At 44.9% G+C, this 12,334-nt stretch overlaps 1 protein-coding gene across 2 annotated transcripts in view; it reads left to right on the forward strand.

The window, feature by feature from the left end:
* Nucleotides 1-12,334, forward strand: part of LOC119859699 (protocadherin alpha-C2-like) — a 290,055-nt gene that overhangs the window by 22,743 nt on the left and 254,978 nt on the right. Inside the window, exon 1 of one of the 2 annotated variants that reach the window (XM_038412113.1) lies at nucleotides 9,466-12,155. The exons of the other annotated variant lie outside the window; for it this stretch is intronic. Coding sequence (XP_038268041.1) covers nucleotides 9,777-12,155 — 2,379 coding nt within the window. The 5' untranslated portion in view covers nucleotides 9,466-9,776. Of the gene's footprint in view, nucleotides 1-9,465; nucleotides 12,156-12,334 lie in introns of those variants that run through there. 2 annotated transcript variants of the gene reach the window in all.

Below are 12,334 nucleotides of genomic sequence, written 5' to 3' on the forward strand. Positions count from 1 at the left end.
CACGGTGTTTGTGAAGGAAAACAACCCTCCCGGGGCCCATCTCTTGAGCGTGTCGGCGTCGGACCCGGACCTGCGGGAAAACGGCTTTGTGAGCTACGGGGTGGTGGAGCGAAGTGTGGGAGAGCAGCAGCCCCTGTCCAGCTACATCTCGGTGCAGTCGGAGAGCGGGCACATCTATGGCCTGCAGCCCTTTGACTACGAGGAGCTGCAAGTGCTGCAGTTCCAGGTGAGCGCGAGGGACGCCGGGTTCCCCTCCTTGTGCGGGGAACGTGACTGTGCAGCTCTTTGTCCTGGATGCAAATGACAACGCGCCCGCAGTGTCCCCGCCTGGCTCCGGCCGCGGGTCGCCAGGGCCCGAGCTGGTTCCGCTGTCGGCCGGCGCAGGGCACGTGGTGGGCAAGGTGCGAGCGGTGGATGCGGATTCCGGCTACAACGCGTGGCTTCGCTACGAAGTGCAGGAGCCCAGGGCTGCGGGGCCTTTCCGGGTGGGTGTGTACAGCGGGGAGATCAGCACCACGCGGGCCTTGGAGGAGGCGGACGGCCCCAGCCAGAGACTCGTGATCCTGGTGAAGGACCATGGGGAGCCGGCGCTGTCAGCGACAGCCACGGTCAGCCTGTCCCTGGTGGAGAGTCCCCAGGCTGTGAAATGGGACTCGAGGCAAAGGGTCGGGAGCGAAGGGCCCTTGGTTGACATGAACGTGTCTTTAGTGATCGCCATTTGCTCGGTGTCCGGGCTGTTTGTGCTGGTGATTGTCGTGTACGTTGGCCTGAGATGCCACCCGGGTCGGGAAGTGATGTGCGGTCCTGGGAAAGCCACGGTGGTGAGCTCGAGCGAAGTGGGGAGTTGGTCCTATTCCCAGCGCCAGAGCCGGAACCTGTGTGTCGGGGAAGGCACCGCCAGGAATGACCTGATGGTTTTCAGCCCCAACGTCCCTCACTCTGCGGAGAACGGGGAGGAGAAACAGCAGGAGCTTACACCGAATTCATCTGGACAGGTGAGTTCCAAGAGGGGGTTATAGGGCTTTTAGGGTTATTTCTGTTAGTTAGGAAATGCTAAAATAATGTATAATTGTTGACAAGAACAAATAATAATTGTGAGTCATATATTGTTAATGGGTATATTGTATTGATGCCTAATCTAAAACTGTATTCATCTTTTGGTAGAAGTGGTTGAACTATTAGGAGTGGAGAGGTTTTTGATCATCATGAAAGTGACCTTTCTTTCTTTCTTTCTTTCTTTCTTTCTTTCTTTCTTTCTTTCTTTCTTTCTTTCTTTCTTTCTTTCTTTCTTTCTTTCTTTCTTTCTTTCTTTCTTTCTTTCTTAATCCACCAGTTCAGAGGAGTCAGGTTGTGAGATTCCTCAGAATGAAAGCTGAACTGCTGTGTCCCCTTAGCTCTCCTGCTTGGGATGCCTTTTACACTGCTTTACTGCCGGAACAGCAACTCCTCTAGACTCTGCTCTCTCACAGCCACTAGCATGTAAAGTCACTGAGAGCTGAATACAAGAATGCTCTCCCAGACATCCATGAGTAGATACAGGGTGACACCCACACATCCCTCAGTCCCAGCCTTGTCCCTCAGAAATGTGTGTCTTGTACTGTTAAGTAGCCCACTGGCCATACCACCTCATAATTAGTCCATCATTGAGACAATGGGTTATGAATATGCACCAATCCTGTTGACCCCAGTAAAGAGTCCCCAAACACTTCAATCAAACACAGTGGTTTAGATAAAACAGTAAAACAAGTTTATTAACTAGTGAAATATATATTTTAAGTGATTTACAAGTGATAAGGCATAAAAGTCAGAGTTGGTTACAAAAGAAATAAAAAGATAAACATGGAAGCTAATTCCTAAACTTTACCAAACCCAATAAGTTTAAAAGCAAACAGGTTTCTCTCACCCAAAAGCTTTCAGCAGTCTGTACTGGCTGGAAAACCTCCAGGCCAGGACCACTCCCTTCAATTCAATGATTCACCATTGTCTTTCAAGTGATTTTGCTGCCCTGAGTAGAGATGGGGGAGGAGAAGAGACAAGGAAGTCACTGTCTCTTATTTTATATCCCCCTCCTCTCATTGAGGATTACCCCTTGCTGGGATGTAGACAAAACAGTTCCCCTGTGTACCTAAGATTCAAAAAGTCTTTCAAGTGAATTGTAAATTTCTTTGTTTAAGGTCTCCCCTGCTCCCCTGCTTCAGCAGTTAATAGTTTTCTATCATCTGTGATCAATCTTTTGTTGTCTCTGAGGAGCTAGTCTGTGAGCGTTCCCCAGAATTACAACATATTTTAGTAACAAACATATAGTAAAATCTCCTAGCTCCATATACTGTGTTGATACTCACATTTTAATATGACGATGATGTTCGGTAGATTATGAGTTTTGAAATGATACCTCACAAGGCATATTTTGTACAAAATATATCACAAGTATATAAAATTGGGAATATTGGGAACAGGGTATCACATGGGGTACAAGGTGTCACACAGGTATTCTTAGTTTTTAAAATACTTATTGTGATTTGCAGTATATATAATATGAATTAAAAGTTACAGATTTGTTGTGGTACATTTTGTTTCCGAAATAAATCCAATAAATCCATGAAATGTATTTAAAATACATTTATGTCTATTTGTGCTATTGGAATTACAAAAGTGTATTACATATGTGGTTGTTTTCTGTCAGTAATCTTATCACTGTGGAACATGTAGGTTTTGATTTATATAGTATGTGGTGTACGTTTTCTGCTCTGAAAGTCAATTTAAATATTCTTATATGGGGATATAATGATTTAAAAGTAATTGTGTTGTTACTCTAGCTAATTTATCACTTCTTCCTAATTTTCATAAAGCAAATTAAACTCAAAATCAAGAAACTATATTTTAAGCATTTTTCTCTATAGATATTATATTACATTGTATTTTGTTGCTAATTTGTCAATTCTAAAGTATTACAGCAAATTTTGTGAAAGAGTAATTTGTTTACTTCACTGAAAATGTGTGCAATCACATTTTTAGTAAGGGTTAAATTGGCAGAAGTCCCGGTGGAACTCTTTTAAGCTCCATCCACAAAATATGTTCCACCCATGTGAGTCCCCGAATGAGATATTCTTCACAGGAGATCTTGAAGATAGTCTAAATATTAATGCATTTCGCTGTACTGGGCTCTTAAGCTTGGCTCCTCCTGGGTGTGTCTTGAATATGGGTTTCATGGGGCTCCTTGGGTTTGGCTCCTTCTTGAATTGGGAAAAATAAATAAGTGATGGCATCTCCCAAATGCCACTCGTTTGAGGCAGCAAAATGAACCATTGTTCACAGTGAATTCTGTCAATCTGTAACCTTTCTTTTTCTTTTTTACATGACTGATGAAATAATTAACAATGTTGACATTTAAATCAACACTACTGGACATCTGAGGTAACCCCTTGCTGAAATGAGTTCAGGCTTCTCTGAACTATTATTCCATGTTCTCTGAAGACTCATCTCTGCATGGATTGCACTTGGTTCACAATTTTTAGGTTTCATTTGGAGCTATAAGAGCTACATATTTTTAAAAATGTTTTTCATAAAATGGTCTGAATTGAATGCTAAGAAATCTGCAATCCTCCCTTTAGATTACCGTTGGTAGAATAGAATTCTGCACTTCTCTATCCTTTGGTAAAACACTGGGTAATGCAATGATGCATTCCAGCCACTTGAGGGAGACAGAGCCACGGTTTGTCTACATGAATTGAACCTAAGTTTAGGATCCTGGTGTCCAGGCTGATGCCCCACTCTGGCGCTTTGAATGCAGAAGGTGGAGGCCTGCAAGGATTCTAAAAATTAATACTGGTCACTCCAGGCTGGTATACAAACTCCTTCACTCAAGCAACTTCTCCCTGTACATTACTGTAACTGTGCCTCTGTGGGCCACAACTGAGAATGCCAAATTCAGGATGAACTGCTGAGAAATATGGGCAGATACATCCCAAGACTGGTGGCTAATCCCCCACACAATATATCAAACCAGCAACAAAAGTAAACTTCTGTTTCACCACACTTTGTAACAAGAAGTCATAAAGACAGTTTCCTCAGGCATTCCAGTCCTTGTATTACCCCAAAAACACTAGACTTAGAGATGGGTGGTTCTTTACAACCAGTCTCTTCAAATAAAAGGTTCTTCTGATCCCAAAGGACCAGCCACACACCCAGGTCAATATATAACTCAGATCTTACCCAAAATCATGCTGATGTCAATCCTTTTAGTATCTAAAATCTAAAGGTTTATTCATAAAAAGAAAGAAAGAAGGTGAGAGCTAAAATTGTTTAAGGAATCAAATACATATAATAAATGCAAAATTCTTGGTTCAGGTTTATAGCAGTGATGGAATAAACTGCTGGCTTAAGTCAAGTTTCTGGCTGCTTCCAATTCATTGGAAGGACCTCAGTCCATTGGTTAGAATGCTCTCATTAGTATAAGTTCATAGTCCAGAGGTTTGGGCAGGAAAGAGGCAAAATGGAGGAGTTTCCAGGGCCTTTTATAGCTTCTGCCATGTGGGGGGAATCCCAGTGTTCTCATTGTGGGAAAGTACAATAGCAAGATGGTGGTTGGAGTCACATGGACAAGTCACATGCCCATGCATTTTGCCTTGTCATTGCAGGAAGCTATTACCTATACTTCAGACAACAGGTTTGCAGGACAGTCCATTCAGCTTAGATGGGCATCTCCCATGGTCCATTTTCAGTTAAGTGCTTATTGATGAGCCACTTAATTTGAATAGTCCCTCCAAGATGTGCAGGCTAACCACCTTGTGAACATTACCTAGGAGCAAACATTTTGAAATCCAGGTAGAGAGCCAATATTCATAACTTCAAGTACAAAAATGATACATGCATACAAATAGCAAATCATTACCAGCAAACCATAACATTTTCATAGACATCTTACATGCCACATTTTGAACAAGATTTGTTGCAAATATATAATAGTGCTTGCAACAATGATCTATATGGTCATATTTTAATCAGATAATATCACAATCATATTCTGAAAATTTCAGTGATACTTTAGGAACTGGAAGGTGAGGACGATGAGAGCAGATAATTTGAATCGAAGAGGAGAGGGGAATGAAAGCTGGCAAAGCTCAGCAAGGAAAAATACAAGACTTCTCACTTACTTCCTTAGATGCTATTTCTAGTATCAGGACTCGGAGACAGAATATTTTATTAAAGCTAATATTAAAAAAATTATATAATACATAGGTTGGGAAAAGTGTCTGTACATCTGGGTGCTTAGATTATCCACAAATGCAAAGGTTTTTTTTAAAGTCATATGGTACATGGAGTACATAATCAGTAATAACCCAAATTTAGATGAATAGATTTAACAATACAAATTAGATATTAAAATCCAAATACCCGGGTACATCACTCATGAAAAGTTGTACAGAGCTTTGGTTGTGGAAAGCAAAATATATCAATGAGTGGAGATTGTCCCTCAGTAACTGAGAATTAGGATAGGTTGTCCATTTAGAGAAAAAAAAAACAGTCCATTAGAAAAATATTTGAGTTACTTTCCAGACTGTGCTTCTCATCAGCACGCCAGCTCATCTCTCCTGGTATTGCCGATGTCCAGTGACATTTTCTATGTAAATATCCCTCAACCACCTGATGGCGTCCAACACCATCAGCTGAGCATAGCATTGACCGACTCCACATTCTCTCAGCACTCGCTTGTTACTGGGGACCCATGCGCACAGGGCTCTGATGATCAGCACATGTGTTTGGACCTCGTAGCCCCTAGCTCTCAGGGTGTTGGCCAGAGAGGCATATTTCTCCAGCTTTTGAGCTTGGGTGTCTTGGAAAGCCAGGGTCCTCTTTTCAAAGGGCACTGTGATGTCCATCATAATGATCTTCTTCCAGTCCTAGTTAGTGATGATGATGTCTGGTCGCAGTTGGCTGTTGGTTCCACTGATGGCAGAGTTTACGGCAATCTTCCCCATGGGTGGCAGGATGGCTCTGGCCAGGTGCTCTCAGATGGCATCGTGTCGCAGCTCCAAAGATCTCGAATGGGGCTTGCAGCTACACAGGATGTCGGGTAGTGTCTCATTGGTGTGGCCAAACTTCTTGCATCACTTGTCCCAATTCCCGTGGCAGATGGCTCCGTTCAGTGGGGCGCGGTTGAGTCAGGCCCGGTGGATGAATCTCCAGTTGACAAATTGGGTGAAGCTGCAACCAGGGAGGAAGTGGTTGCTGGTGTCCAACTTGCACATCACTTCAAAGGCCTTGCCCTGGTCTGGCTTCCATTTCAGGTTTTCCATGTATTGGCAGTGGATGGCATCCTTCAGGGTCCTGTCCAGCATGGTTCTGGCTCTTGGAGTGATGATGGTTGTCATAAATATAAAGGGAAGGGTAAACACCTTTAAAATCCCTCCTGGCCAGAGGAAAAGCCCTTTCATCTGTAAAGGGTTAAGAAGCTAGGATAACCTCGCTGGCACCTGACCACAATGACCAATGAGGAGACAAGATACTTTCAAAGCTGGAGGGGGGAGAAACAAAGGGTCTGGGGCTGTCTGTGTGATGCTTTTGCCGGGGACAGAACAGGAATGGAGTCTTAGAATTTAGTAAGTAATCTAGCTAGATATGCGTTAGATTATGATTTCTTTAAATGGCTGAGAAAATAAGCTGTGCTGAATGAAATGGATATTCCTGTCTTTGTGTCTTTTTGTAACTTAAGATTTTGCCTAGAGGGATTCTCTATGTTTTGAATCTAATTACCCTGTGAGGTATTTACCATTCTGATTTTACAGAGGTGATTTTTTTTTACTTTTTCTTCTATTAAAATTCTTCTTGTAAGAAACTGAATGTTTTTTTCATTGTTCTTAAGATCCAAGGGTTTGGGTCTGTGGTCACCTATGCAAATTGGTGAGGATTTTTATCAAACCTTCCCCAGGAAGGGGAGTGCAAGGTTTTGGTGAGGATTTTTGGGGGAAAGGCATTTCCAAATGACTCTTTCCCAATAATAAACCCGCTTAGATGTTTGGTAGTGGCAGCAAAAGTCCAAGGGCAAAAGGTAAAATAGTTTGTACCTTGGGGAAGTTTTAACCTAAGCTGGTAAAAGTAGGCTTAGGAGTTTTTCATGCAGGTCCCCACATCTGTACCCTAGAGTTCAGAGTGGGGAAAGAACCTTGACAATGGCGCACTCCATATTCTTCACCTGTGGCACCAGGACTCCCAGCTCCTGGCATTCCTCACACCACATCCAGTAGCAGCCAATATGCTTCTCTGGTCATTGAGTAGCATTGCGGGCATGAGTCCAGAGTGAAACAAAGTCTCCCTCATCTCTTCCAAATTCGACTTCCAGCAAGTCGCTCAGGTAGGTGGCAACATCTTGGTTGGAGGGCGTCCTGGCAATTTGCTTCTTGACAGCATCCTGCAGAGCACTCTCTGCTATGTTCCTCACCGTGGCTTCCAGGCATGGCAGAAGGCAGAAGGTATTATCTTGGCAAGAAGGTACCAAGCAACTTGAAAAGTGAATAAGACCGCAAATCTCAGAAGAATCAGGACTCAGAGAGATAAGGAAATCCCAGAGCCATGGAAGAATTCTTATGGGAGAATAAATATTAAAGGATCCTTGATTGGCGATCCTGTGCTGGAAAGAACTATCTATCTCATATACCTAGAAGTGTAAGAAGGACTTCTGAGAAACACTTGCGATTGTCAATGGTTCCAAAAATTGGAAAGAGCCATTGCAGGCCACAGCCAGGAGGAGCACAAGTGACCCGAAGTATGATGTGAAAGGATGACTTCAATCTTCCCAGGTCTTCTGTAGGTCTGCAGCACAAACAGAATGAGACTCGTAGGGAAGCATCTTGGAGAAGGAGAAAAAGCAGCTACTGTTTCTGGGAAACAAGAGTCATGTGCAGGAAGAAGAGAAACACTGTATGGCATTAAATAGTGATAACGCACAGTAGCAGGAGGTGGGAGGATTTGAGGACATCGGAACTGTATATGTTGAATCCATGTCAGGCTGGTAAACTATTCCGGGCTGATTCAGACTATGCTGCCAACCCGCAGTTAGGGACAGGATGACATTCAACAGCGATGTACATTGCCAATGCTCCCTGGGCTGGAGTTAGGCTGGAGGGTGTGCACTCTGTTCACATTCTCCAAACAGTCCAGAGTAGATGGGTGTTTTGGTAACAAAATAAACAGTGAAATAGTTAACAATGTTTACATTTGAATCAGCATAATCTGGCATCTATCTGTGCGTTTACTCGCCACTGCGCATATGAATTAACATTACACTGAGACGAATGAGGGTAGTTAGTACGTATCTTAAGATCAAGTGCTGAACACTGTACACAAACCCAAGTAATAAGTTGATTTTATGCAAAAGATTTAATACTGTTTTTCGGGAATTATAATAGTCCCCCAACCCCATAGCTTTGTAGGAGTATCTATATAGCTACTCCTCTACCACAGCTACAGCCCATGGACTTCGTTAGCTAGTGGAACCCCTGTGTGTCTCCGACATGTGGGTTTAGATGTGTGATTCTAAGCAGATGCTCTGTTCACATAATAATAATAGTAATAGTAGTAATAATAGAAAGAAGAATAAGAAAAGGTGGACCCTAGGAGTTCCAAATGAGTTGGGGCTCCATTGAACTGGGCCATTGTGAAAACACATAATAAAAGACAATTCCAAGAGTTTATAATTCAAATAGACAAGACAGTCAATGCATGGGAAGGGAAACGGATACAGAAAGGCAAACTGATTTGTCCAAAATCACATAGCAAATCAGAGATAGATCCAGGAATAGAATCTAGGTCTCCTAACTCCCAATCCAGTTCGCTGTCCATTGGACTCCTCTACAGGACCCACGATGACACCCAATTCATTCTTTGGAATCCAACTGCGTGGTTTGCTTCCTACCCCATGTGAGGGAACTAGTAGAGAACAACTGTTCTCACATTTCTATGGATTTTGGATTGAAATGATGAGCTGCTTTTTTTGTAGATTTCTTTATATTTAAATTAGCTTGTGTAATTTTACAGTCTTAGTATGGCCCATAAGGTGAACACTGAAGTCCGATTCCTTGGTGTTACAAGAGACAATACACTGAGGAAGACAGAAAAATGTGATCATAAATACTGTTCTCCACGTAATAAATAACAACGTTGTAACTAAGCTAAAGTAAGTAAAGGTCGAGTCCTATTTCCTTAAATTTAAATCGAAAATAAAAGAATAAACCCCAGTTAACTGTGGACATTTTAAAATTTTTGCCATCTTCAAAGAAAATACTTTATGGAAGAAATTTGATAAAGGTCTGCGCAGGAATACTGCAGTAGGAAAATATTTTACACACACACACTTGCTATTTAGCATCTACAAGTTTTAGTCACAGGATGTCGCTGTTGACTTCATAAAAAAGGAAAAACAAAGCTCCAGCTTGCTTTGTATCCGGTCTGTCACAGCCTGAGATCTGCTGAATGATGCCGGAGTCAACTGGAATTTATTGAATGATTTAAAACATATGTGTGAGAGTTTTCAAGAGATTTTTTTAATTTAAGAACAACAGAAGGCAGGTATATTTTGTTTTAAAAACTGCAAAATTTCGGACTGTGCCTCTCCTACGTTTATGCTATAATTTTCAGCAAACAACAGATTCAGCAGGATTGCCTGACAATGGATTAAATTTGCACAAAGACGCGGCAGGAGATCTAAGAATATGTATTTTCTGTTAAAGACCTAGGAATTTTATCTTTCAAACCGCCACCGACGCCGCCTCGCATCCGCAATGGCTCTTCTGCGGCGAGACTCCCTGGTACCCGGGCAGCTGCTGCGGCTGGTTCTGCTACACACGGCCTGGGAGGTGGGCAGCGGCCAGGTCCGCTATTCCCTGCCGGAGGAATCCAAACACGGCACCTTTGTGGGCCGCCTGGCCCAGGACCTGGGGCTGGAGGTGTCGGAGCTGGTGTCTCGGATGTTCCGGATGGTCTCCAAAGGCAGGGGAGACTATTTTGAGGTAAATTTGCAGAGCGGCGTTTTGTTTGTTAATTCGCGAGTAGACAGGGAAGAGGTGTGCGGCCAGAGCCCCCTGTGCGCCATTGACCTGGAGGTGATAGTGGACAAACCCCTGAGGATATTTCACGTGGAAGTGGAGATACAGGATATAAATGACAACGCTCCTGTTTTCTTGGTACAAGAGCAAAATCTAGTTATCTCAGAATCGAGACTGTCGGGTTCGCGTTTCCCACTAGAGGGCGCATCTGACGCAGATACTGGTACAAACTCTCTGCTAACCTATAAACTCAGCCTAAATAATTATTTCACTTTAGATGTGCAAGTGAAAAATGACCACAGTAGATTGGCGGAACTTGTGCTTAAGAAACCTTTGGACAGAGAGGAAACCCCTGAGCATCGTTTATTGTTCACCGCCACTGACGGGGGCAAACCGGAGCTGAGGGGCACAGTTCAGCTGGTGATCACTGTGCTGGATGCCAATGATAACGCGCCTGTATTTAATCAGTCCGTTTATGAGGTAACTGTATTGGAAAATGCAGCTAATGGGACATTAGTAATTACTCTTAATGCCACAGACTTGGACGAAGGAATTAATAAAGACATTTCATACTCCTTTAGTAATCTCCTCCCACCCAGTGTGAGAAAATTATTCAGCATTGATCCTGATACTGGTGAGATCCGACTTAAAGGAGAAGTCGATTATGAAGTCAAAACTCTGTATGAAATTCGTGTAGAAGCCAGAGATAAAAGCCCCTTTCCCTTGGCTGGACATTGCAATGTTTTGGTGGAAATTTTAGACATTAACGATAACGCCCCCGAGTTAACAATAACGTCTCACTCTCTGCCGGTACCGGAGGACGCTCCCCCGGGGACAGTGGTGGCTCTTATTAGCGTCTCCGACCGGGACTCGGGAGACAACGGCAAAGTCACCTGCTCCATCCCCCCGGACCTGCCCTTTCAGCTCGTCTCCACCTTTAAGAATTATCACTCGCTGGTGCTGGCGGAGGCCGTGGATCGGGAGCGAGTGTCTGAATATAAGATCCTGGTGAGAGCCAGAGACGAAGGGGCCCCGTCTCTCTCGGCCAGCAGCAGCATTTTGGTGCCGATCGCGGATGTGAACGATAACGCGCCTGCTTTCCCTCAGCCCGTGTACACGGTGTTTGTGAAGGAAAACAACCCTCCCGGGGCCCATCTCTTGAGCGTGTCGGCGTCGGACCCGGACCTGCGGGAAAACGGCTTTGTGAGCTACGGGGTGGTGGAGCGAAGTGTGGGAGAGCAGCAGCCCCTGTCCAGCTACATCTCGGTGCAGTCGGAGAGCGGGCACATCTATGGCCTGCAGCCCTTTGACTACGAGGAGCTGCAAGTGCTGCAGTTCCAGGTGAGCGCGAGGGACGCCGGGTTCCCCTCCTTGTGCGGGAACGTGACTGTGCAGCTCTTTGTCCTGGATGCAAATGACAACGCGCCCGCAGTGTCCCCGCCTGGCTCCGGCCGCGGGTCGCCAGGGCCCGAGCTGGTTCCGCTGTCGGCCGGCGCAGGGCACGTGGTGGGCAAGGTGCGAGCGGTGGATGCGGATTCCGGCTACAACGCGTGGCTTCGCTACGAAGTGCAGGAGCCCAGGGCTGCGGGGCCTTTCCGGGTGGGTGTGTACAGCGGGGAGATCAGCACCACGCGGGCCTTGGAGGAGGCGGACGGCCCCAGCCAGAGACTCGTGATCCTGGTGAAGGACCATGGGGAGCCGGCGCTGTCAGCGACAGCCACGGTCAGCCTGTCCCTGGTGGAGAGTCCCCAGGCTGTGAAATGGGACTCGAGGCAAAGGGTCGGGAGCGAAGGGCCCTTGGTTGACATGAACGTGTCTTTAGTGATCGCCATTTGCTCGGTGTCCGGGCTGTTTGTGCTGGTGATTGTCGTGTACGTTGGCCTGAGATGCCACCCGGGTCGGGAAGTGATGTGCGGTCCTGGGAAAGCCACGGTGGTGAGCTCGAGCGAAGTGGGGAGTTGGTCCTATTCCCAGCGCCAGAGCCGGAACCTGTGTGTCGGGGAAGGCACCGCCAGGAATGACCTGATGGTTTTCAGCACCAACGTCCCTCATTCCTCGGGGAATGTAGGCATAGAGAAACCTCAACAGGAACTGACACTGAAGTCTTCTGCGGTGGTGAGTCAGATGACTGAATCCTTATTTGGAAATATTTTTATGTCTTCATGTGTTCTTTGGTGTGTTGTCTTTGAAACGAATGAAAAAGCAACTTTTTTAAAAAAATTGCATGTTCCTTATAGCAACTGCGATAGTAGTGGCTGGAGAAAGGGTTGGTTTTTTTTTGAGAGAGAGAATTT

This window comes from Dermochelys coriacea, chromosome 8, assembly GCF_009764565.3.
Source record: "Dermochelys coriacea isolate rDerCor1 chromosome 8, rDerCor1.pri.v4, whole genome shotgun sequence".
Lineage (NCBI taxonomy): Eukaryota > Metazoa > Chordata > Testudines > Dermochelyidae > Dermochelys > Dermochelys coriacea.